General features: G+C 34.3%; 1 protein-coding gene across 4 annotated transcripts in view; it reads left to right on the plus strand.

Annotated features, from left to right (window-relative positions):
- The window catches only part of LOC126739278 (alpha-tubulin N-acetyltransferase-like), a 41233-nt gene that overhangs the window by 16408 nt on the left and 2769 nt on the right, over positions 1–22056 (plus strand). For 2 of the 4 annotated variants that reach the window (XR_007661583.1, XR_007661584.1), the window contains exons 2-10: positions 3983–4132; positions 12176–12347; positions 14683–14864; positions 14961–15066; positions 15135–15184; positions 15267–15320; positions 15382–16617; positions 20244–20303; positions 20363–20506. Coding sequence is in view for 2 of the 4 variants with exons in the window: in XM_050444892.1 (XP_050300849.1) it covers positions 3983–4132; positions 12176–12347; positions 14683–14864; positions 14961–15066; positions 15135–15184; positions 15267–15320 (714 nt within the window). In the remaining 2 variants the exon portion in view is untranslated. The remainder of the gene's footprint in view (positions 1–3982; positions 4133–12175; positions 12348–14682; positions 14865–14960; positions 15067–15134; positions 15185–15266; positions 15321–15381; positions 16618–20243; positions 20304–20362; positions 20507–22056) is intronic. The other 2 variants (XM_050444892.1, XM_050444893.1) reach the window with 2 other exon arrangements.

Genomic DNA, 22056 nt, shown 5'->3' on the forward strand with positions numbered 1-22056 from the left:
ACGACTCAATTTTCATGAAAACCGGTGAGAAATTAGGGAAATTATGAAGGAGTTACACTTTGTTAAAATAAAATTTCCACAAACTTAGGAGCTACTAAGTTAATGGAAATTCCTATAAATTTATTTATTGTTTGAAATTATTTTTTTTTATGACTCATTTTCCATAGGAACCGATTTTGAAATTAGGGAAGTTATGGAGAAGTTACACTTTGACGTCCAGGAAAATTATCTTAATTTTCACTTTACTTGCAAATTATTGGATTAATGATTATTGGAAATTCTTATAGATACATTTTTTGTTTGGAATGAAAATCCTTTTCTTATGAGCCAATTTTCATAAAAATCAGTAGGAAATTAGGGAAATTTCGAAGAAATTATTATGGCCCATAAGTTTCTCTTAACCTGGAAACTATTGGATTAATGAAAATTCTTATAGATAAATTTTTTATTTAGAATTGAAAATCTTATGACCTAATTTCTATTAAAATCGGTGGTAAATTAGGAAAATTACACTTTTCAGGAAAAATGTTCCTAATTTTCTCTTAAACTAAACTATTTGATTAATGGAAATTCCTATTATATATGCGTTTTTTTTCGGAAATTTTAATTTATATTATGCATGCAAAAAATGGTGAAAACAATGCAATCTAGAGGTAATAATCGTTCAAACCGTTCGTGTTTATTATATTAAAAGTAAGCGGTTGACACGCGAGGTTTCATGAAAACCCTCTTTAAAACTTTTAAAAATTGGTTTCCTCGTAAAACTTTAAAAGTTTCTTTAGGGCAACTTTTTTTTTTTGGATGTAGCCCCTTTCCCCCCGTCAAGGTTATTAAATTGGTTGCCAAATGGGGGTGTTCATATGATGTGCCGTAGAGGAAATTGCTAATTTATTTCGACATTGGAAAACCCTTTTAACCTAATTTTTAGCAATATCTGCTAATCGATAAATTGATGAGCGCGGCTTATAAAAAATGTACGAATAATTCGCGGTTATACTGCAAGCCAACGACTTGGAAAATTAAAAGGAACGGTACAGTTGTTACTACGAATCTAGCTATCTGCTTCTGTTGCACTGTTTTGACTATACAATAGGCCTGGCTTTCTTCGATATCTTTTCTATAAATAAGAACTATGATCTGCGTCAAAATAAATCTCCCTCTTCCGGAGTGTCATTTTTCTTTTTATTCTCCCTAACCCTCTCATTTTTATCTTACCTTTCTTTTTGTAAGATCCTTTCTCTTACCTTTTATGGTCAAAATAGTGAATTATACGAAGATGGTTTCAGAAAAAAATCTTTATTACTCTGGGACCTTTTGAAAAAAAAAATTAAACTTGCTTATAATTCCTAAAAGAGGTGAGAAAGGTCTGGGATATTAAAAATGGCATATTAATTGAAGAAAATTATTTTTATAATTAATGTCGTCACAGATATGATTGTCAGCCAATAATAATAGTTTTGTCTTTAAGCTAGGCATCATCAACTTAATTATTAATCGTATATTAATCTACTTATCTCTATCTAAAACACTATATTGGTCATAAGTCTGTATTTGTTTGGCACACTTGACTTATCAAAGCTATTAGATATTTGTTTCTTTTTCAAATTTATATTAAAAAAAATTATATTTAATTTATTATACGCATATAAATTGTATAAAAAAATATTTCTTAAGTGCTTTATAAAAAGACAATGTGTCAAACAAAGAGACTTGTGGCCAAAATAGTGTGTTGAAGCGAGATGGAAGGATTATTTCGGAAAGAAATCGTCATTAGTCCGAGACCTTTTCGGAAAAAATGGTTTTAAATACGAGTAATTTGTACTTAAAAAAAGGTGTATTAAAAAACTTCACTAAAGTATTGCTTCCTGCATCATAAAACTAACTAAACCGTTTAAAAAAATAAATAATTTCAAATTTCCCGCCGTTACTTCGGTTGCATGTGGAGGGGGCCACCGACCGTCAAATGTCAAAGCTTTGTTTGAAGAATTGTTTATATTATTGAGGTGATTTTCTGTTTTTTTTTTGTAGTAACTGTTAGGCAGGCCACAACTCGGCGGGAAATTTAAATCTCTAATTTGGCGGGAGATTTAAATTTTCGGTTCTTTACTGTTGTATTAATAATTGTAATGCATATTTAGGGCTTATAATAATAAAATAATTATTATGAAATTTTTTATATGCTGATTTTAGGTTCAATTTTGTGGTTAGATGTACTTTAATTACCCTCTGCGTTACTAAACCACTAAGATCCTCTAACAAAGCGTAAAATTTATATAATGATTATAATCCAATAATAATGCTTTTGTCTTTACCTGACATCGTCAACTTAATCATTAATCTACCCGTCTCTCTCTGTCTGTCTTTGACACACTTATCTTATCAAAGCTGTTCAATATTTGTTCTTTTTTTCAAATTCATATTTATTTTTTTTTTATTTTAATATACATATGTGTATACGCGTTTAAATAATCAGTAAATATTTCGGTGCCTTATAGAAAGCCAATGTGGCAGACTTATGACCAAAACAGTGTGTTGAAGAAAGATGCGACGACTATTCGTGAAGAAATCATCATTAGTCCGGGAGCTTTTCGAAAAAAAAGTTTTAAATCGTTCAGAAAAACAGTGTTTGAAAAACTTTAATAAAATATTGCTTGCTGCAGCATAAAAAAAAATTAATAAGTTCAAATTTCCCGCCCGCCGATATTTTAGTTGCTAGTGGAGGGAGCCACCGACTGTGAAATGTCAAAGCTTGACAGGTCATTTTGTCTATTTTATTGAGGTGCTATTCTGTTTTTTTTTTAGCTGTAACTTTTTGACAGTCGACGACTCGGCGGGAAATTCGAATCTCTAATTTGGCAGGAGATTTAAATTTTTGGTTTTTTGATGATTGTGTTAATAACCCTAACATGAATTTTAGGGCATATAATAATAAAAAGGTGCTGAAATTACTCTCTGATTTACTAGATCACTACGATGTTCTTCTAACAACAAGTAAAATTTGTATAATGATTATTAGCCAAGAAAAATGGTTTCATCTTTAGACTTGGCATCACCAAGTTAATCAATAATCGTATATTAATCTGCACATCTCTCTCTAATGCACTATTCTCATTTTGGTTATAAGTATGTCTTTGTTTAAAGCACTTGTTTCATGAAAGCTATTAAAGTTTTTTTCTAATTTATATTAAAATAAATTGTATTATTTTTTAAATTTTAATATAATGTTAATTAATATAAATAAATATTTCTTAGATGTCTTACAGAAAGACAGTGAAGCAAAGGCAGACTTTTCGCCAAATTAGTGTAATGAAGAGAGATGGGACGATTATGTAGAAATTAGTCCAGGAGCCTTTAGAAAAAAATATTTGTTAACGCCCCTGAGCCTTGGAGGTACAAGAAAAGTCTGCTTTACGAAAAATTAGAGAAATATTTTAAAGAGAGTACAGTTTCTCTTATGGACATTTCTATATAAACAGAATTTTTGGCAAAAGCTTCTGGGCTAACTACTGGTATTTACCAAAACAAACAAACCAATTAAACGCCCTGTATAATGATGATTTGTAGGTTTCGTTTTTAAAAGTGCATCATCAATTCAACCCTTAATGGTCAAAAGACAATGTGTCAAACAAAGGCAGACTTATAGCCAAAATAGTGTGTTAAAGGAAGATGAGTAGATTATTCCAGAAAAAAAATCGTCATTAGTCCGAGAGCTTTTGGCAAAAAATTAATTTTTAATACGCCAGTCACTAGAGGGGATGAGGAAAGTCTGCTTTGCTAAAAATTAAATAAAAAATAGAGCAGCATTAAGCACCTCGATCCTTGACCACTTTTTTATTTAGAATTTCCCCTTAGGCTCCTGAACTAATAGATTCGGTGATATATGCCTCTGGTATCTTGGCCTAGTGAATGATTATTAAAAAAATATATAATTTTTATGATTTATATTATCACAGTGATAATTTTGTTATACGATTTTTTTCAGGGATACACAGTCAAAAGTCTCACAGATAGTCAATGCGATGGGCGAGGCTTCTGCGGCTGCCCAAGGACTGTCTAAGCCGATCACCACAGCCGATCGGCTCAGGAATTCTGAGCATAAGCTTTATTTGCTTATTGACCATAGTGCAAACAAGTAAGTCAGTAAGAAAAAAATGTATTTGGTTTTTGATGAGATAATAATATAGGCGTATATGAAAAATAGCGTGTTAGAAAGAGAGGGAGAGGTCATCAAATGTCCTTTTATAGTCAAATTTTAAATATGTCAGAGACGCAAGACTCCCTAGAAGACAACTAATCAGATAATACGACTTAAGGGTTTAAGGGCTTACGTTAGAATGTTATGCTTGAGTCAGTGGGTATCATAGCACAGTGACTATTAACAAAATGAGTTTCTTATATGATGAATTCAGTATAACACTGGATTGAGAGGCATCCTAAGTAACGGATTTTGCGATTGAGATATAAAGATCCGTTGGTTTTAGTCTTACTAAATTGAACAACACCGATTCTCCATGTCATCCATTGCAGCTGAATATGCTAGATGCAAAAAATTGATTCCTGAAGAACATCCTACTGCACTGTACTTGTTTCCGCGAAATATGATCTTCTTCCATTATGAGTCAGAGTTACTGTCTCATTTCTGCCACTCAAATGGCTTCCGATTAGAGATAGGGATGTACCTTTGAAGTTAATTGAGCTAAGTAGAGACATACACAGAAACACCGAATAGCATGGGTTTGTTGCAGGTAAATCCACCATAACTAATTCGCTTACATATCACCATTGCTTGTTGAGAAATATTGCCAGGTAGAATAAGGTGGATTTTTCGAAGGCGTTCGATAAGCACCTTACTAGCAAGGTCTTATTCGCATGTAGTTCTCTGGTATCTCTCAGGATTCGCACACTAATCCCACTTTATGCAGCCTTTTTATCCTAGAATCTATAACGTTGTAAATCTATACAGGGTGCCTCCGATTAAGTCGGCACTTTGGGTATCTTTGTTAATATTTAAGATACAGGGTCGGTTAAATTAGCAAATTAGTAGGATTTTTTCTGTTGATTTAAATGGTGAAAACAGAAAAAAAAATTGAACATTTTGCCAGCGTTTTCGAGAAAATGTGAAAAATGTACTTTTGGTAAATGGAATCCCCTGTATATTTTTACATAAATCAAAAGATAATAATTTTCTTAATAAAAAAGTTTATTTACACTAATAGCCTAAACCTAAAAATAACAAAGTTATAGCGATATTAATAATTTTGTCAAATTTAGGCAAGTTTGAGGTTTCGTCTTTAGGTCTGCATCAATTTTTAGTTTTCTTTAATACGCCTCTGTAAACTTGAATCTAGTAGCCCTTGATGTCCTGAAAATAATGACGACGTATCATTTTAAGGTTATAAAAGTACATTATTCTACCCATCGGTCTCTAACACTCCATTGTGACTATAAGGGTGTTTTTGTTCGACACATTGCGACTCCTTTTCTCTCCCTTTTAAACGTCTTGGCGCCATGTTCTTAAGCAATTAATTGCGTAAATTATAGCCCCTATATTTAATAGATACGGTGTTGCGTGATTCCTGTATAAATAATGAATAAAATACACAAATCAATAACAGATCTAAAAAAAAAGGAATTACCGCTTAAAGCAATAATACCATTTTATATTCGGTTTGTTCTTACGTTACATCAAGGCCTCGCGCTACTCATTGTTTTCGTTAAAAAACCGCCATAAAATAAATTTTCAGACTATTCAGAGCATGTAAACATCGCAATTTAAGTGCGGGTATTATAGCGGTATAATCCGCGAGAGAAACTGCCGTAATTTTAATTTTAATTAATGATTACCTAGAAAGTGTGTTAATGGCTTAAAACTAATGTTGGTCGGGAATAAATGACGCATACGGGCGTTATGTATCATAATATAAACGCTAAATGTTTTCATAAAAATTAAAATGATTGCAGGATGTTGCCCGTATAAATTCATTAATTTTATGGGACCAACATTATTGCGAGAAGTTAGTTTTTTTTTGTACAAACATATCCTTAATAAATGTTGTTGTAATTGATTATATTAATCATTAATAACGAAAAAGTATTCCAGGCGCGCCTTTAAGTACATGATCGTTTTTTCAAAAATGGCGCCCATTCTGTAAACGTCAAATTTTTCTTCTTAAGTAGAGGAATCTCTTTTTTTAGTCTATTCGTTATTTGGCAATAACAGATGGCGCTGAAAGACGTTTTATTTTTATGAATTGAAGATATCATCTGATATGGGTCCAGTTTAAACGTCATTAATTTTAATATGTGATGGAAAATTTTTAAAAAAATAGACTTTTATTATAAACATTTTTTCAGAAATGTTTAATAACAAAGATACAGGGTGTTAAAGCTAAGAATAATTAATTATTTATTTATTATAACTTTTAAACTACCAGCTCAATTTTAATTAAATTTCGCATTCAGATTATTGTAATGAGAGGAATCTCCGTAACTTACCTGCTGAAATGAGTCAAAAGACTATAAATTGAGAATATTCAATTAAATTATATATTTTTCGATCCACTTTTATGTATTGGAATTATAGCGGATACTTTCCAGAAGTCTGGAAAAAGTCCAATAGAAAAAGACTAAATAAACAATAAGGAAGGGGAAGTGCTAACGGACACCCTTTTGCAAAAATAGCTAGAATTTCATCTGGCCTTGCACCTATTTTCTCATCCAAACCCTCCAAAATCTTGAGAATCTTAATCTGAGTAAATATGACCTTGCACAGAGATTTGCTTTTGGCTTAGATATGCAGAGTGATTCATTAAGAATGGGCAATCTCTGAACTGGAATTTGTACTAAAAATTCTAAAATAAGAAAATGCCACGTCATAATGATTGAACGAAACAGTGAAAAGCGTGATATGAGTTGCGTTATTGCTCAGTAAAATTATAGTGGACTTGGTGCAGCCAGAAGGTATTTAGAATTATACCTAAATCGAAGACAACCCAATCACAAACTGTTCACACGTATTTATACCCGCCTAGGCAAAACAGGGAGTTTCGTCCTAAAACCTTAAATGGTGCTTTAAAAATATCAACGTCGATGATGAAGAAGAGGTTTTAGCTCATATTTCGGAAAATCCAGATCTCAGTACTCGTCGGTTAAATACGGCAACAGGAATAAGCCAATCGTCTATCTGGAGAATTTTAAAGAAAAAGAATCTCCGTCCATATCACTATACTCCTGTCCAAAATTTGCTACCTCAAGATTTACCAGTTCGCCTACAGTTTGCTCGATTTATGCTAGATAAACAATCCGAAAACCAGGAATTTCTTTTCACTGATGAGACGACGTTTACTAGACGAGGTGTTTTTAATTGGGAAAACAATCATTTGTAAACTCCACATGCTCTAAATTTTTATTCATTTTTCTTGACATTTTCAGCATAAATTCAAGGTAAATATTTGGTGTGGTGTGATATCTGGTTTTTTATTGGTGCTTTTGAACTTCCTCCTAATCTTAACGGGCCCCTCTATTTAAACTTCCTTGAACAACAGTTAAACCCACTACTAGAAGATGTACCACTTACTCAAACTCAAAAAATGGTTTATTGTCAACATAAACATAGAAGTTGTAGACAAAGCCAATAGACTGTACATTAAAGGAATAAAAACGAGAAACTAATTTAAAATAAAATAAAATTATATAAAACTTTGAAAAATACTTACATGGTAATCATTAAAAAATTCACTTAAACTATAGTACGCTTTACTAGCAAGAAATATGTTCGTCCTTATACGTAGGCTTTTTTCAGTCTTAAGTTGTCTTATTTCTAGTGGAAGTTTATTAAACAGTTTTTTACCTCCATATATGATAGAGCTACGGACAAGTTCAAAATGAGGAATGGGTAGCCTAACAAATAATTTTGTCGCGTATTATAGTGTCTTCCTAAGTGGAGTTCCTATTTATATTTTCTAAAAACTAAGCAAACTGTTTCCAAAATAAAAATACAACACAGGGTTAAAATATTATGACTTACAAAAAGCAGGCGACATGAGTCACGAGGCTTGGCCCCCCAAAGATATCTAATGGCCCTTTTCTGGAGTACAGACACTGAATTAAAAAGTTAATTTGAACATGAACCCCAAAAGCAAATTCCATATCGAAGGTGCGACTCGATAATCGCGAAGTATGCAGATCTGGCGATGAAGAAATTAAGACTGGTGGCAATAACCCTTAGGGCGTAGCAGCCTGATGAGACTGATGGTGATGGCTTCATTATTCAAACGTATATCATTTGTATTACATTTAAAATTAAGGATATTTGTTTTAGAAACATTAAATGTCAAAAAATTTGTATCACACCAGCCTTTTATTTTTAACAAATCTGCACGTATATTGGCGTCCATTTGAGAAACATCAGAGTCGTGCCAGAGGATGGTGGTATCATCGGCAAACAATGTAAATTTGCCAGTTACCTGCAGTTGTGCAGATCGTTCACATAAATGAGAAAAAGTAGAGGACCAAGTACTGATCCTTGCGGAACACCCACATTTATATTAGGTTCCTTAGAGAAATCACCATTAAGTTTGTCAAGGCTGTACACGATTTGATAAGTAGGAACAAAACCACTCAAGGGCAGTTCCTCTGAAACCATAGAGCTCCAGTTTCATCAGCAGCACTTTGTGACTCAAGCAGTCAAATGCCTTGGACATGTCACAGAATACCGCTGCTGCAACTTCACCAGTATTCAGTCGGTTGTACAGGTGCTCTAGAAAGCTAAAGATAGCATCATTTGTGCTCACAGACTCACGAAAGCCAAACTACTGAAGACTCAATAGGCCAAACCTATTTAAAAATGAAACTATCCTCACCTTAACGAGCCGTTCCACTATCTTGGCTAAAGTAGGCAATAACGCTATAGGTCTAAAGTTAGAAGGACAGTCGCGATCGCCACCCTTGTAAGTAGGAATAATCATTGATCTTTTTAAGCACTCTGGGAAAACTCCAGACATAAATGAAAAGTCAATTGACTCGGCCAAGGCTTGCAAAGCAACAAGAGGTAAAGCAGAAAATATTCTAAGAGAAAGCCCATCCCAACCTGATGAACTCTTATTCTTAATATTAACCATTAACTGTATAAGCTCTTTCACACTTGTGGGGGCAAAAAAGAAAGATTCGGCTACTATCACATTGCTGAGATAGCTCCTGGTATTTTTTGTGAGATATTGGCTGCAAGGTTACTAGCAATATCACAGTAGAAGGAATTGAGGACATTGGAATCTAAGGTACTTGGAATAACCAAGACATTATTTTTGCCCCTTAGCTCATTTAAAATCTTCCAAGACTCTTTTGCTCTATTGGAGGAACTATTTATTCTCCTTTGAAAGTTGGTCCACTTAGCCATTTTAATTGAGTTTCTGTAAATCTTGCGGTATTTATTATAGTAATTTAAAAATGTTGCATTGTTCATAGCGTATTTCCTAATGTAAAAAAGCGAGCGCATATTTTTCCAGATACTCGTAAACCCTTAGTATATCAAGGTTTTCTATTTCGTTTCTTAATATTGACAACAGGAAAAGCAGTGTTAAACTTGTGTTAAACACTTGGCTTGGATAAGGCGGAACATGTGGTTTATGCAAGACGGGCGCCTCCACATTTTTCTCTGCCAGTACGCCGATACCTGAATGAACATTTTCCTCGCCGGTGGCGTGGCAGTGAATTTGTTTGGCCACCTAGAAGTCCAGACTTAAACTCTCTAGACTTCTCAATATGGTCACACATGAAGGACATGGTTTACAAAGATACAATTAATTCCATCGAGGAATTACGACAGAAAATTCAAGACGCTGCTAATATCAAAAATAATCTGGATCTATGTTTTCGTCAAAAAATAAAGAAAATAATTAATTTCTCGAAAACCACGATAAGACACAAGACAAAGTGATAGCGGATTGGAAAATAAATAAATATACAGGGTATTCCATTTAAAATAACAAAGCTGCTACTACTTTTTGGTATAAGCGGCAACGCTGCATGGCTAAAAATATTTTTAATCGTTAGATCATCAGCTAAAACCCATGTTGCCAAATTTTAAAAAAAAAAATATTTTCCGTTCTCCGTAAACGTCTAAGGTACCATCAACCATCAATCACCCTGTAGTTAATGTGTTTAAAAGGATTTTTTTCTTCAAAAATGTTATTTATTTTGCTATTAAATATATTAACATTATTATTTATATTTTGAGAGTTAAACAAAGAATGCCAGTCAATAATGTTTAGATCTGTTTGTATATTATTGTAGTCTGCCTGTTTAAAGTTCTAATATTGCTTTTTTTTTGAAAAGTGTAAAGAATATAAATATTGAATAAATATATATAGTTTCAATAAAAACTCAAGACAGGGATGGTTAATGTTTTTACAAAGGGCTATCATAACAAAATAAAATAAACTAATAATGAAAAATTTGTTACAAAACATCAAATCGGTGGTGTGTAATTTGCTGACAAGAATAAAAGCGTGCTACCAAAGCTATTTACAGACAGAAACTGTTCAAACTTAATAGCAGTATATGTATGACAGCCTGCTACCAAATAATAATTGAAATAGCACCCCTCTAAGGGGTAGTTTGTATTTGTCAATGTCTAATAAAAACGTGCTAAAGTCCAGTGCAACGATATATTAGAATGGTCACCCGTCAAAACACCAGCATTTTACTTATCAAACAATGTAAATAGAAGGTGGATGACATTGTTTGGCAGGTGGAATGCTGGTGTTTTGGTGAATGCTTGGTTGTTGTTTCTAATATATCGTTGCACTGGACTTTAACACGTTTTTATTAGACATTGACAAATACAAACTACCCCTTAGAGGGGTGCTATTTCAATTATTTTTTGGTAGCAAGTACTTATATGTATAGTAACATCAGTTATCGATTTTGAATAGTTTCCGGCGGTAAATAGTTTTGGTAGCACGTTTTTATTAGAAATTGACAAGAACAAACTACCCCTTAGAGGGGTGCTACTTTAATTATTTTTTGGTAGCAAGTACATATATGTATAGTAACATCAGTTATCGATTTTGAATAGTTTCCGGCGGTAAATAGTTTTGGTAGCACGTTTTCATTAGACATTTACAAATACAAACTACCCCTTAAAGGGGTGCTATTTCAATTATTTTTTGGTAGCAAATATTTATATGTATAGTAATATCAGTTATCGATTTTGAATAGTTTCCGGCGGTAAATAGTTTTGGTAGCACGTTTTTATTAGAAATTGACAAGAACAAACTACCCCTTAGAGGGGTGCTACTTCAATTATTTTTTGGTAGCAAGTACTTATATGTATCGTAACATCAGTTATCGATTTTGAATAGTTTCCGGCGGTAAATAGCTTTGGTAGCACGTTTTCATTAGACATTTACAAATACAAACTACCCCTTAGAGCGAAATAGCACCCTTTCGATTATTTTTTGGTAGCAAGCACTTATATGTATAGTAACATCAGTTATCGATTTCGCATAGTTTTTGATGATAAATAGCTTTAGTAGCACATTTTGATTTTTGGTCAGCAAATTATTTTTACCCCATCAAATCCAACAACCTGAAATTTGCATTACCCACATTATTAAATTACATAAAGCCAGCATAAGAAAAAGATTCCAACTCGCAGGAGTATTTAGGAGGTACATTAAATGGTTCAAAATAGCTGTTATAGTCACAAGCCAATTGACTGTTAAGAAGTTGAAATCTACACAGATCATCACTGGACAGTCTTTAACTTTTTATAGATATAAGCTTAGTTTCTTTAAGAAACAAATATAGTTAACATCCTCGTTATGCGGTAAATAAACATAATACAAATAAAGTTTAAATTTGCCGATAGTTAAGAGAATCCACACATCCTCTGCATCACTCATAAAACGATTTCGTCGAAACATTGAGTGTCTATAAATTCTTGGTCCAATATGATGTCATTTAGCTAGGATTCTGTTATAAAAACAATATCAAAGAAACAGTTATCAAGTGAGAGCGTCAACTCGTTTAATTTCGTTCTACAACCTTGAATATTTTGGACATTAACATAATTATTAGTAACAATCTAGGATATATTCACATTAGTTTGAAGTATGAATGGCTTATGTAGCTTTGATACTTAATGTATAACAATTTTTGTCCTTAATTTTTTTAGTGGAAGGGGTTCAGTAACAGGAATGCTAAAAACTGGCCAAAAAGGTCTCTACGTCTTCGATAGAGAGGGTCAACATTACCAGGTTTCTCCGCCCTGTATATTGGACTTCTATGTGCACGAATCAAAGCAAAGATCTGGATATGGAAGAAGACTTTTTGAACATATGTTGTTTGTAAGTATATAAAAAATTATAAAGAAACAAAGTAGTGCTACATAATTATTATTGGACATATACTGATATTCCCCTTCTTCCAAAATCTTATTTTTAAAACTAGTAAAAGACTCTTCGATGAACAAGTCACGATTACTAAAGTGCACATTACACATAATTTAACTAATTGGTCTGTTACTCCTTCAAACCCATAATTAGTCCAGTGACTCCGTTCATAAAAGATAATCTTTTGGCGTGTCGCTCTAGTGGATTTTACTAATAAAATAAATGAATGCATTATTTTTCTGTCTTTCTTATTTGCAGACCAATTATAGCTGACACCTAATATTATAAGTGACTGTTTACGGTAAGGCTGTAATAAGGAATAGGCTTTATCAAACTCAATAGTCTTAAAGAATTTTAAATCGTCACCATATACAAGACAGTCACAATATTTAATTACAGATATAGCTTCATTTATATTATATAAAGGGAGTAAAACAGGCCCAAGGTGCAATCCCTGAGGTACCCCAGAGGTCACTGGAATTTCTCTTGAAGTTGTCCCACTCAGTTTAACTTGTGCGTATGGTTATTTAACACGTTAACTGCCTTGACATTTACATAAAAACCATTCTCAGACGCCACTATGTCAAAATTGAAATAATTAGTCAAAATGGCTTACAAATCAACATTTTAAATATTATATGTTATATTTATTTTTTTTTGTAAAAAAAACAACTTTCGAGTTATCTCGTGGTCGGGCGTGTCCGAGCAGAAGTTTCTTGTGGCGCCCAACCACGATTTCAAATATGCACAAAGTACAAATGATTGAAGTTCGCAACAGGAACGGAAAAGTTTTTGTGAAACCTAATATAATAAAGGATTACAATGCAGGAATGTCAGGTATCGACCAGTCCGATCAAATGCTAAGTTACTATAGCTCACTAAGAAAAACCATTAGATGGCCGAAAAAGATTGCATTGCATATTCTCGAAATATATATACATAACGCTTACTTGCTGTTTCGTCAATCGACCGGAAGCAGAATAAAATCTATAAAATTTAGAGAGACCACTATTTTTCACTATTTGGAAGGTATACCACCAACCGAAAAAAAACAACAACCTGCAAGACCTTGCCGTGTATGTACTTACGTATGTACCGACGAGAAACACGTTATTTCTGTCCTGTCTATGAAGAAAAACCAGCCTTATGTGTGAAAAATTGCTTCAAGGACTACCACCTAAAGTAAAAATGACTAAACAAGATTTTTTAGACAATTTTTTTTTATTATTTATTTTTGTAAACTTCATATTATTATTGTAACTATCTGTAAACACTAGCAATTAAGTTGCCCTATTTTTAAGGCACAGTTTATGTTTTTCCGCTTTTTGGAACTAAAGACATTTAAAATTTTTTTTGTGTCACTGCATTTTGCTTCCTCTGTACTAAACAAGATGAAAATATCATTTTAAAATGACGCCACAATGAGTTTTACTGGTCTATTGCGAGCGCCCAGCACCACAAATTTCAACGCAAACGCCACGAGTTTACTCGTACTGGGCGCCGTAAAACCGTAAGTCAAAACCGAGATAACTCGTGGCTGGCGACTGGCTATAGATTGCCAACCACGAGTTATCTCGTGTTTGGCAGTCAACGTGTTAAATATGTTTTTATCCAATTCAGCTATAATCTGTGTATACCTATTAATGAAAGTTTCTTTACTGAGACACATCATCGACAGCTTTTTGGAGATCCCTTCCATAATTTTACTATTTAAAAATTTTTGAAGTCTGTAAAATTCATGTTATTTAGAAGAAATTTATGTTCTAAGGGTATTAAAAATTCATAAGGCAAGATTAACTTAGATTTTTGGAAAAAATGGAAAGCATAAAAAGAGTCTCCTATAGTTTTCAATATCAGTTTTGCATCCACTTTGGTGGATCATCAAAATATAATGAGTTTAAGTTATCTAATATTTCTTCCATTATAAATACATTATGTGATTAAAAAAAAATGAAAGCAGGTGCAATAGATTTATTAGAGAAATGAGGAAGCAGGATTCAAAGTGATCAGCGAAAGCATTAGTTACATACTCCTACTTATTCCTTATTCCACTTACTTTTGTATGTTTTATCCTTCCATGAACTGTTAATGTAAGTGCTTTTGTAGACCTGATTTTTGATTAATGATATTCTTAAAACTAATCTTGTTTTTAAGTTCCAAACTGTACCATGCTCGATTTTCTTATTTGACACAAATTTATTAATTTTTCTTGTGATAATGTAATAAATTTAACCTAATTGTGATTAAATTATTAATCTGCTATAACCCTTAAAACATTATTTACTTTTAGAGGGAACAAGTTGAGCCAGTTAAGATGGCCATCGATAGGCCCAGTGAGAAACTGTTGGGATTTTTAAATAAGCATTATGGTCTACACTCTCCCGTGAAACAGATGAATAACTATGTGGTTTTTGATGGATTTTTTCCGAGGGCTGGAGACCATCCGAGAACGCCGGTAGATACCGATCAGAGGTACTATACTACTAGCCTGAACTTATCCCTTACTGTTATTCTAATACCACATAATTCATCAAATCTCTTCTAATATATTTATTTGATTTTTAACAGTTCTCCTACTAAAAAACAATCGGCCAATGGACTACAACATGGTGGCTTTCCCACTTCTCCTTATGGGAGATATGGGGCCCGTAAGCCTCCTTGTAGTATGAACCAGGTACTAACAACTTAACGTTAAATGTTAATGTTCCTCACATACGCTCATACTAAAGAAATAACTTTTAGATAATCCATAATGATTCAGCAGTAATCAAGCGCAATCAAGAACCCACAGGGTAAGTAAAAAACACTGTTTCAATTTAAGCATGACACCTGTATATACTTGCATGCTTTCACCCAATTTTTTCGGGTATTTAGAGTAAGATCCGAACCTTTCACGAACCTACAAGCCCAGCAAAATTACCAATATAGGTAAGCTTATGCACATTTACTATAATAAGTTAAACTAACTCCCGCTGTAACAATATGTTAGAATGCAGAATCCCTGGCAGACTACCCAGAGTGTCCCCAATATGCCCATCATGCAAAATCAGCAACAGTTTTGTTACGGTCAAAATATGCCTCAGAATTATGTTATGGCTCAGGGAGACGCCCCGCCAAATCCCCCACCGAATTATTATTATCCTCCTCAACAGTACTATAACCAGCCAACCGTACCTACTTCAGCCACATCTGGCAAAACTAGGGAACCTATTTTACCCCAATCGTTTGATGGTACCGTGAGAAAAGCACCACATGTGGCACAATCTTTGCCCATGAACAGCATGCAGCCAAGTCAGCCAGTTTTAATACACTCTACACCATCTGCACCACTGTCTTATCAGATGTACAATAATGCTCCAATGCAACAGTATGGACAGAACTTAGTTACTGAAATACCTCCTCAAAGGTTTATGCAGCAAGAGCCTGCTTACAAACAAGTTCAACCACAAGAACAGGCTCAAGGGTATCAAATGAACCAGAATGTCAATAGTCAACAACTAGAGCATCAGAACCAAGTACCAAATGAGCAAATTTTACATAATTCTGTGGTTCAAGGACAAGTACAGGTGCAGCCCAGTCAACAGTACAATGAATTGGCTCAGCGAACTGTAGCGTCACCTCAAAATTATTCCTACAGTCAAAGCCAGCAGCAACAACAACAAACTTCTTCTACTTCCCCTAACGTAATAACACCACAGATCAAAGAAGAAATGCCTGCTCAGAACCAGTTGTCTAGTCCAGAACTAATGCTTAATTCATCTCAAGCTAATCAAGAACCTCTACAGCAACAGGAAAATCTCCAAAGCAACCAAATGGCTGTAACTCAACAGATACAGCAGCAGAATTATGTGCAAAATACATCTTCTTCCATGGCAATGCCCACCAACAATCACCAAACCAGCAATCCCCAACCAAGTCCATGTTTACCAACGAATAATCAACAAAATGCTCCTCAAGAAACTCAAAATGTTCCTCAAAAACTTCCGGAACAAAACCAACCGTCTGCAGTGATTTCTTCCCAAGAAATACCTTCGAGTGGCCATCACCTGTACCATCAAATGGTTCAGCAAGGGTCTGAAGTTCATCCTGTGCAGCAGAATATAGTTTCCGGAGGGTATTTAAATAATCCGGTGGGTGGTCAGGGTGTCGACAATATGGCTGGAATGATGCAGCAGAAGCAATCGGTGCCGAATGTTTGTAGTAGTACTGCGGAATATGATGGAAGGTATGGTATTAGTTGTAATACGAATATGAGGTCAAAGTGATCTGAGTAATGTCAAATTAATTTGGTTGACTTTTGGACCTTCGTCGTTAAAATTGCTTTAACCCGTTTTTGGGGCACAGGGCACATTCTCGTATGAAACTGTAGAGTGAGAAATACTATTTGTTTTGCAGAAACCCTTTTAAGGATATTCTAATTATTGCATGAAGATATGCCCGAGAGTGGTGAGAATTTGCTTAGAAAATTAGCGAAATGAATGTCCCAACTAAAACTGCCTTAACTACCCAAAGGTCTAACTAAAAATTACGTTTTTAATATCAAATTCCTCCTCATGAGCTCGTCTACCTTCTTCTTTTTCTTCTTCGGGTTTCTATGGCCTCTTGCGGTGAAGTCGTAGGTTTATGTCATTGTATCCCTATTCTTCTCAATCTTATGTCATTTCTGGAAAGGTGCCCTATCAGGAGTCATGCTGTCTTTGCAGGCGGGTTTTGACGTGTTGCCTGCAAGTTCGAACGCTTCGCCTATCCATATTCTGGTTAATTTGACATCGACTTCTCTATTTTATTGGTCTCGGTTCTGGCAATTTAGTGCTGTATCTCCAGTCTCCTGCTCCACATGTATATCAGGTGACGCCAATCCTATTTAGGTGTGCTGGTGCTGAGCAATGGCTTGCTCTCATTCTGAACATCAAGCTGGCTTTTTCTTTCTCTGGAGAGTTTGACATACTCAATGACTTATCTGGACTGCTCTGCATCTGGTGGGTCCATATGCCATTGGTTCTGCATATGTCTCCGTAGATGTTTTGCCATTTCTGCCATATGTATTCTTTAGCTTTCTCGTGTATTTCAGTGCGATGCAGCTTCCTATTGAGCTATTAGTCAGATGTTCTGCGTTCCAAGTCTAGTTTATCCGCCCGTTTAGAGTAGCTGAGTATACGAGTAGCTGATATGTAGCTCCTTTCCTTGCTGTCTTAGTTTGCTGAATTTTTTCCTTGTTTGTAGTGTTGTCATATTTGTTTCTGCGTTGATTCCCGTTTTTATGATGCGTTGAATAACAACACTCAGTCAGTGATGTTTTCTGCTCCGAATATTGTTGTCCCGTATACCTTCCTCTGATTGGAATTTTCTTTGACTGATTCATGCTCCTATTCCCGTTCTATTTGTTGTGAGGTTCAGAGACCCATCAGTAAATATATTGATATTCTGAAAATGTCTCCTGTAGTGTCTGAATTACACCAGTTTAAAAAATGTCTATTTCCCATCTCTCCCTCATTGCTGGTAGGTCCTTCATTATCTATAGTTGCTTCCTCCCTGAAAACCAGCTTTTTGAGAGCCAATTTAGTGCAGAGCCAGTTTCTTCTCCGGTCTAGCGGCATCTCTCCCGTTTCTGACAAGACTACATGAGTGGCGATGCTTTTCATGCATTCTATCAGCAGCGTTCATGCCTTAAATTGGATCATGTCCAGTCTTATCAACTTGTGCTTAACTGTTCTTGCAACGGCTTGGCTTCCATAGTCCAAATATGATCTTACGAGTCCTTTGTATACCTATGGTAGGTACTTTGTATTTGGAGGTCTGCAGGTGGGGGGCCATATTCTATCTTTGGTGAACATCATCGCTTTGGTTTGGTCTATGCCAATGCTCATCTGGTTGGCTTGAGTGCATTCTGCGAGATTGTTTAGTGCTTCCTGTAGTTATTGTTACAAGGGGTATAGAGCATTTCTTAAGAGAGATATAAGGAGACCCTTGGGGCAATGCTGGCCAACATATACACATCTGTTGGGCGATGTTATTCAAATCTTCCATCATTTCAGAGTATTTTTTATAACTCTGCGGGTCGAATCATCTTCTCTGTCCTTCAATTTTAGGCTTAGGATGCCGAATTAAACATCCTGAATGAATGATGAAAGCACATGCACATATTACAGTTTTATCTTGAGTAAATGTAAAATATTTGTTACCTGACCAGTGTGGCCATTGCTTTTCTCATACCTTTGCCCTTTCTAAACCCCACCTGGGTTTTTTAAATTACATTCTTGTTTTCCAGAAAATCTTGCCTTTATTATTGATTCGAATGTGTCTCCAGAGCATGATGCTAGTGCAATTGGTCTGTTTGAGATGTACATGTCAAATTTTTTCTCGGTTTCTTAATCGAGTTTTCCGGTCGGCGGGTATCGGGATTTTGTTAAATATCATGTGAATCCTGTCGAGCATCAAGTCTGGTGCTCTTTTCAGCATGGTGTAAGTGATTCCATATATGCCTGGGATAGACTGTTTTTAAAATATGTTTTATCTCATCTAGCGTTATTTGGTCTCCAATGTCTTGTTCCGGAGATTCGTTTGTGGTATCTGGAAAGCAGGCTTGTAGTTTGTTTATAGTATCTCGGTTGAGCCTTCCTTGTAAGTTTTCAGGTCTTGTCTCCTATACCTCTCATGTTTCATCCCACCAATATTTTCTTTAATTGTTCCTCCCTATGGTTATTTTTGTTGTAGGGATGCTTTTCTCCTCTACAGTGTTTATGGTGCCAGTGTTTATCAGAAGTTTTCATTTTCTGGTCTGGATTAAACTACTCTATGTAACATTTCAGTTGGCTTTCCTAATCTTCTATTTGAGTTCTTGAACTGCCTGGTTATTGATGCTTAATTTCGTGCTGCACTATGTTGGATAGTGGTCACTGATAGCTGTTGCATCTAGCACTTTCTGTGTATTTCTTTTTATTAAGAGATCCTGTATGTTCTGGACTGTCACTTTGACATCAGGTGGGCAGTACACACTACCAACAGTGATGTGATATCTTGATGGGCAATTCTTGTAACTTCTAATTTGCATTAGGGATACCAACATGGACTAATTGATATGGTGAACCAGTAAGGATTAGGAATGCATTGCCTCCACTTTCATCCTTTCTGTTTTGGCAAATTAGTGAGTAGTTTGGAAAGTTGATATCTATTATTGGATTTAGCCAGGTTTTATTTTACATTAGAATATCAAGCTTTACTGTCTGTAGCAAATGGACAGTTTCAGGGTACTTGATGTTTTGGTAGTTCCATTGGATTATCAGTAGGTCCTTACTGGTGGACATTCTTTAGGTGTCTTTATAGAGAAGTTCCTATATTGACGTAAAAAAAAATCATGAACATATTTTGGTTTGGCTCTCTTTAACTAAAAGAGTTTTTGAAATACAAGAAGTGTTCTCATATGAAACTATTGAGTAACAATGACTTGTTCTTTGGCTGAACTTCTTTTAAGAATATTCTCAAGAATAGTACAAATTTACTAAGTAAAGAAACTCTTCTCAAACTAAAGGTGCCTTAACTATTCAGATACTTAAACGATAATGATGTTCAAATCCATCTTCAGTATCTCCTTTATATTCATGTAAAAAACAACATTGACTCATAAGTTATGTAAAAAAATGTCCGGCAATAATGAGTATAAATCTTGAAGTTACAATATATGTTTGAAATTTTTATAGGTCTTAATTGGGTCGAACTTCTTTGGCATATTTTATAGATGTTTTATGTAAAGTCAATAATGGTAGTGCATTTACATTATTTGTTTCTCGATAAAGTTTGAAGGAAAGCAACAATTAAATTTTATGATCTTAAAATATTTAAATTAATTTTAAGCTGCCAACCACCGGTACCGAAACAATACGACCTCTCGAAGGGCTACCCGCCGCAACTTCAGTAAGCAAGAAGTTTTCATAACAACAACAGAAAAATATAAATTAATTGAAAAATTTTAGACAATCTGCGGTAGTCGCCGGGACCCCAATAATCATAAGAAATTAACAGTGTAAGAAGTAGATTTCCTACCAAAATTCCTTGTTATCCCAAATTGTCCTTTTATCTGGTTTGTCAGGGATACGTATCGCTTCATATGCTTATATGTATGTATATAATTTTATTTAATTGTTTATTGTTATATAGGCTGTTACTAATGTTACAAAAAGGGTTATATTGTATTCCTGGTATCATAAAATGGTGTGCCTATAAAATCTGCTTAGTGTTTTCTCTAGATTATTAAAATTATCAGAGAGTTTTCAATAATACAGAGGGTGTTTACTAAACATGCTTTTAAAAACATGCAAAAATCTAAGAGATTATTTCTTTGACTATTCTAGGAACATTAAGAAAAAAGTCCATTCTGAAGTGGAGTCAATATAATATTGAAAAGTTAGTAGGGGAAGTCTTTTCTCCAGAAATAAAATGCTAATCCTCTAATTTCAGGAGTAATGCATTTCGGCAAGTGTTCTTGCCATCATCAGACTTGAGTTACTTAACACATACACAAATTCTAAACAATAACTAGTTTGAAACGCAGATCAATGCCCATGATCTCTCCACTCAAATGTTGTAACAGTTCTATTAACTGTTGATTTTCCTGGTATCGGCGTATTTAGAAAAAAAAGCTGCGAACAAGTCTGAAACTTCTCGGTAACTATTATATACATAAATAAAACGAATACAAGAGTTTTGCATTTTTTGAACTCTATAGGAGTCTTGACAAGGTCCATAAACCACATCACAATGATTAAAATTTGACAACACAAGAGAGTCGCATAGCTCACGTTTAATATTCAGATCTAAGTAATTCGTGGAGGTCGTAATTCGTCATCGTAAAGTCGATGAGGGTACATGGTTTTTAGAGCACAATACGACTTTTTAAGATTATTTGATGTGTCCACTAAACTTTAGCTGCTAATCGAGTGTTAAACCCAAGCTCTTGGTGCTCTCAACTACTTGAATTTTTGATGTCCAACAAACAAAGAAAATTCTTCATAAATAGTCCTTATTTGAACTTTACTTCCAAAGAGAATAACTCCACATTTTTTAGGGCTTAATTTTAACATATGTTTACTAGAGACTTTAACAAGTGCATCAAGATCAGCATTTATATGGTTCAAAGCAGTTAAATAATCAGAAGGTGCAAAGGAGTGATACAACTGCGTATCATCTGATACTTACAGTATTCAAGATATTGAGGAAAGCATGTTGAATAAATACTAAATAGTAGTGGCCCCAATATACTAGCTTGGGGTACCCCATTAAGAACTGAAAGACGACTTAAAAAGGTTGCATCAATTTTTAACATTTGAGACCTATTACTTGAGAAATAATTTTATTAAAGCTATAGCATGATTTGAGAATCATATGTGTATGAATCCTGTGAATATCAAATAGGCTAGTTATAGCGTTGTTAAGAAATACGACTTTTTGATTAACATCAACGATATTGTAAACATTATCAAACGGTATCGATTGAAGGTCATTTTTAAATAGGTTATAGTTTATATTTTTTAGATTTCTAGAAATGATAGTTTTTGGTTAATAATTTAATTTGGCCATTTATATCTCACAATAGACTACGAAGTGGTCGGAAAAATCAGAACAGATAACACCAGTGCATTCAATTTGGTCATAATTAGTGACTATTAAA

This window comes from Anthonomus grandis, chromosome 8 (genome assembly GCF_022605725.1).
Source record: "Anthonomus grandis grandis chromosome 8, icAntGran1.3, whole genome shotgun sequence".
NCBI lineage: Eukaryota > Metazoa > Arthropoda > Insecta > Coleoptera > Curculionidae > Anthonomus > Anthonomus grandis.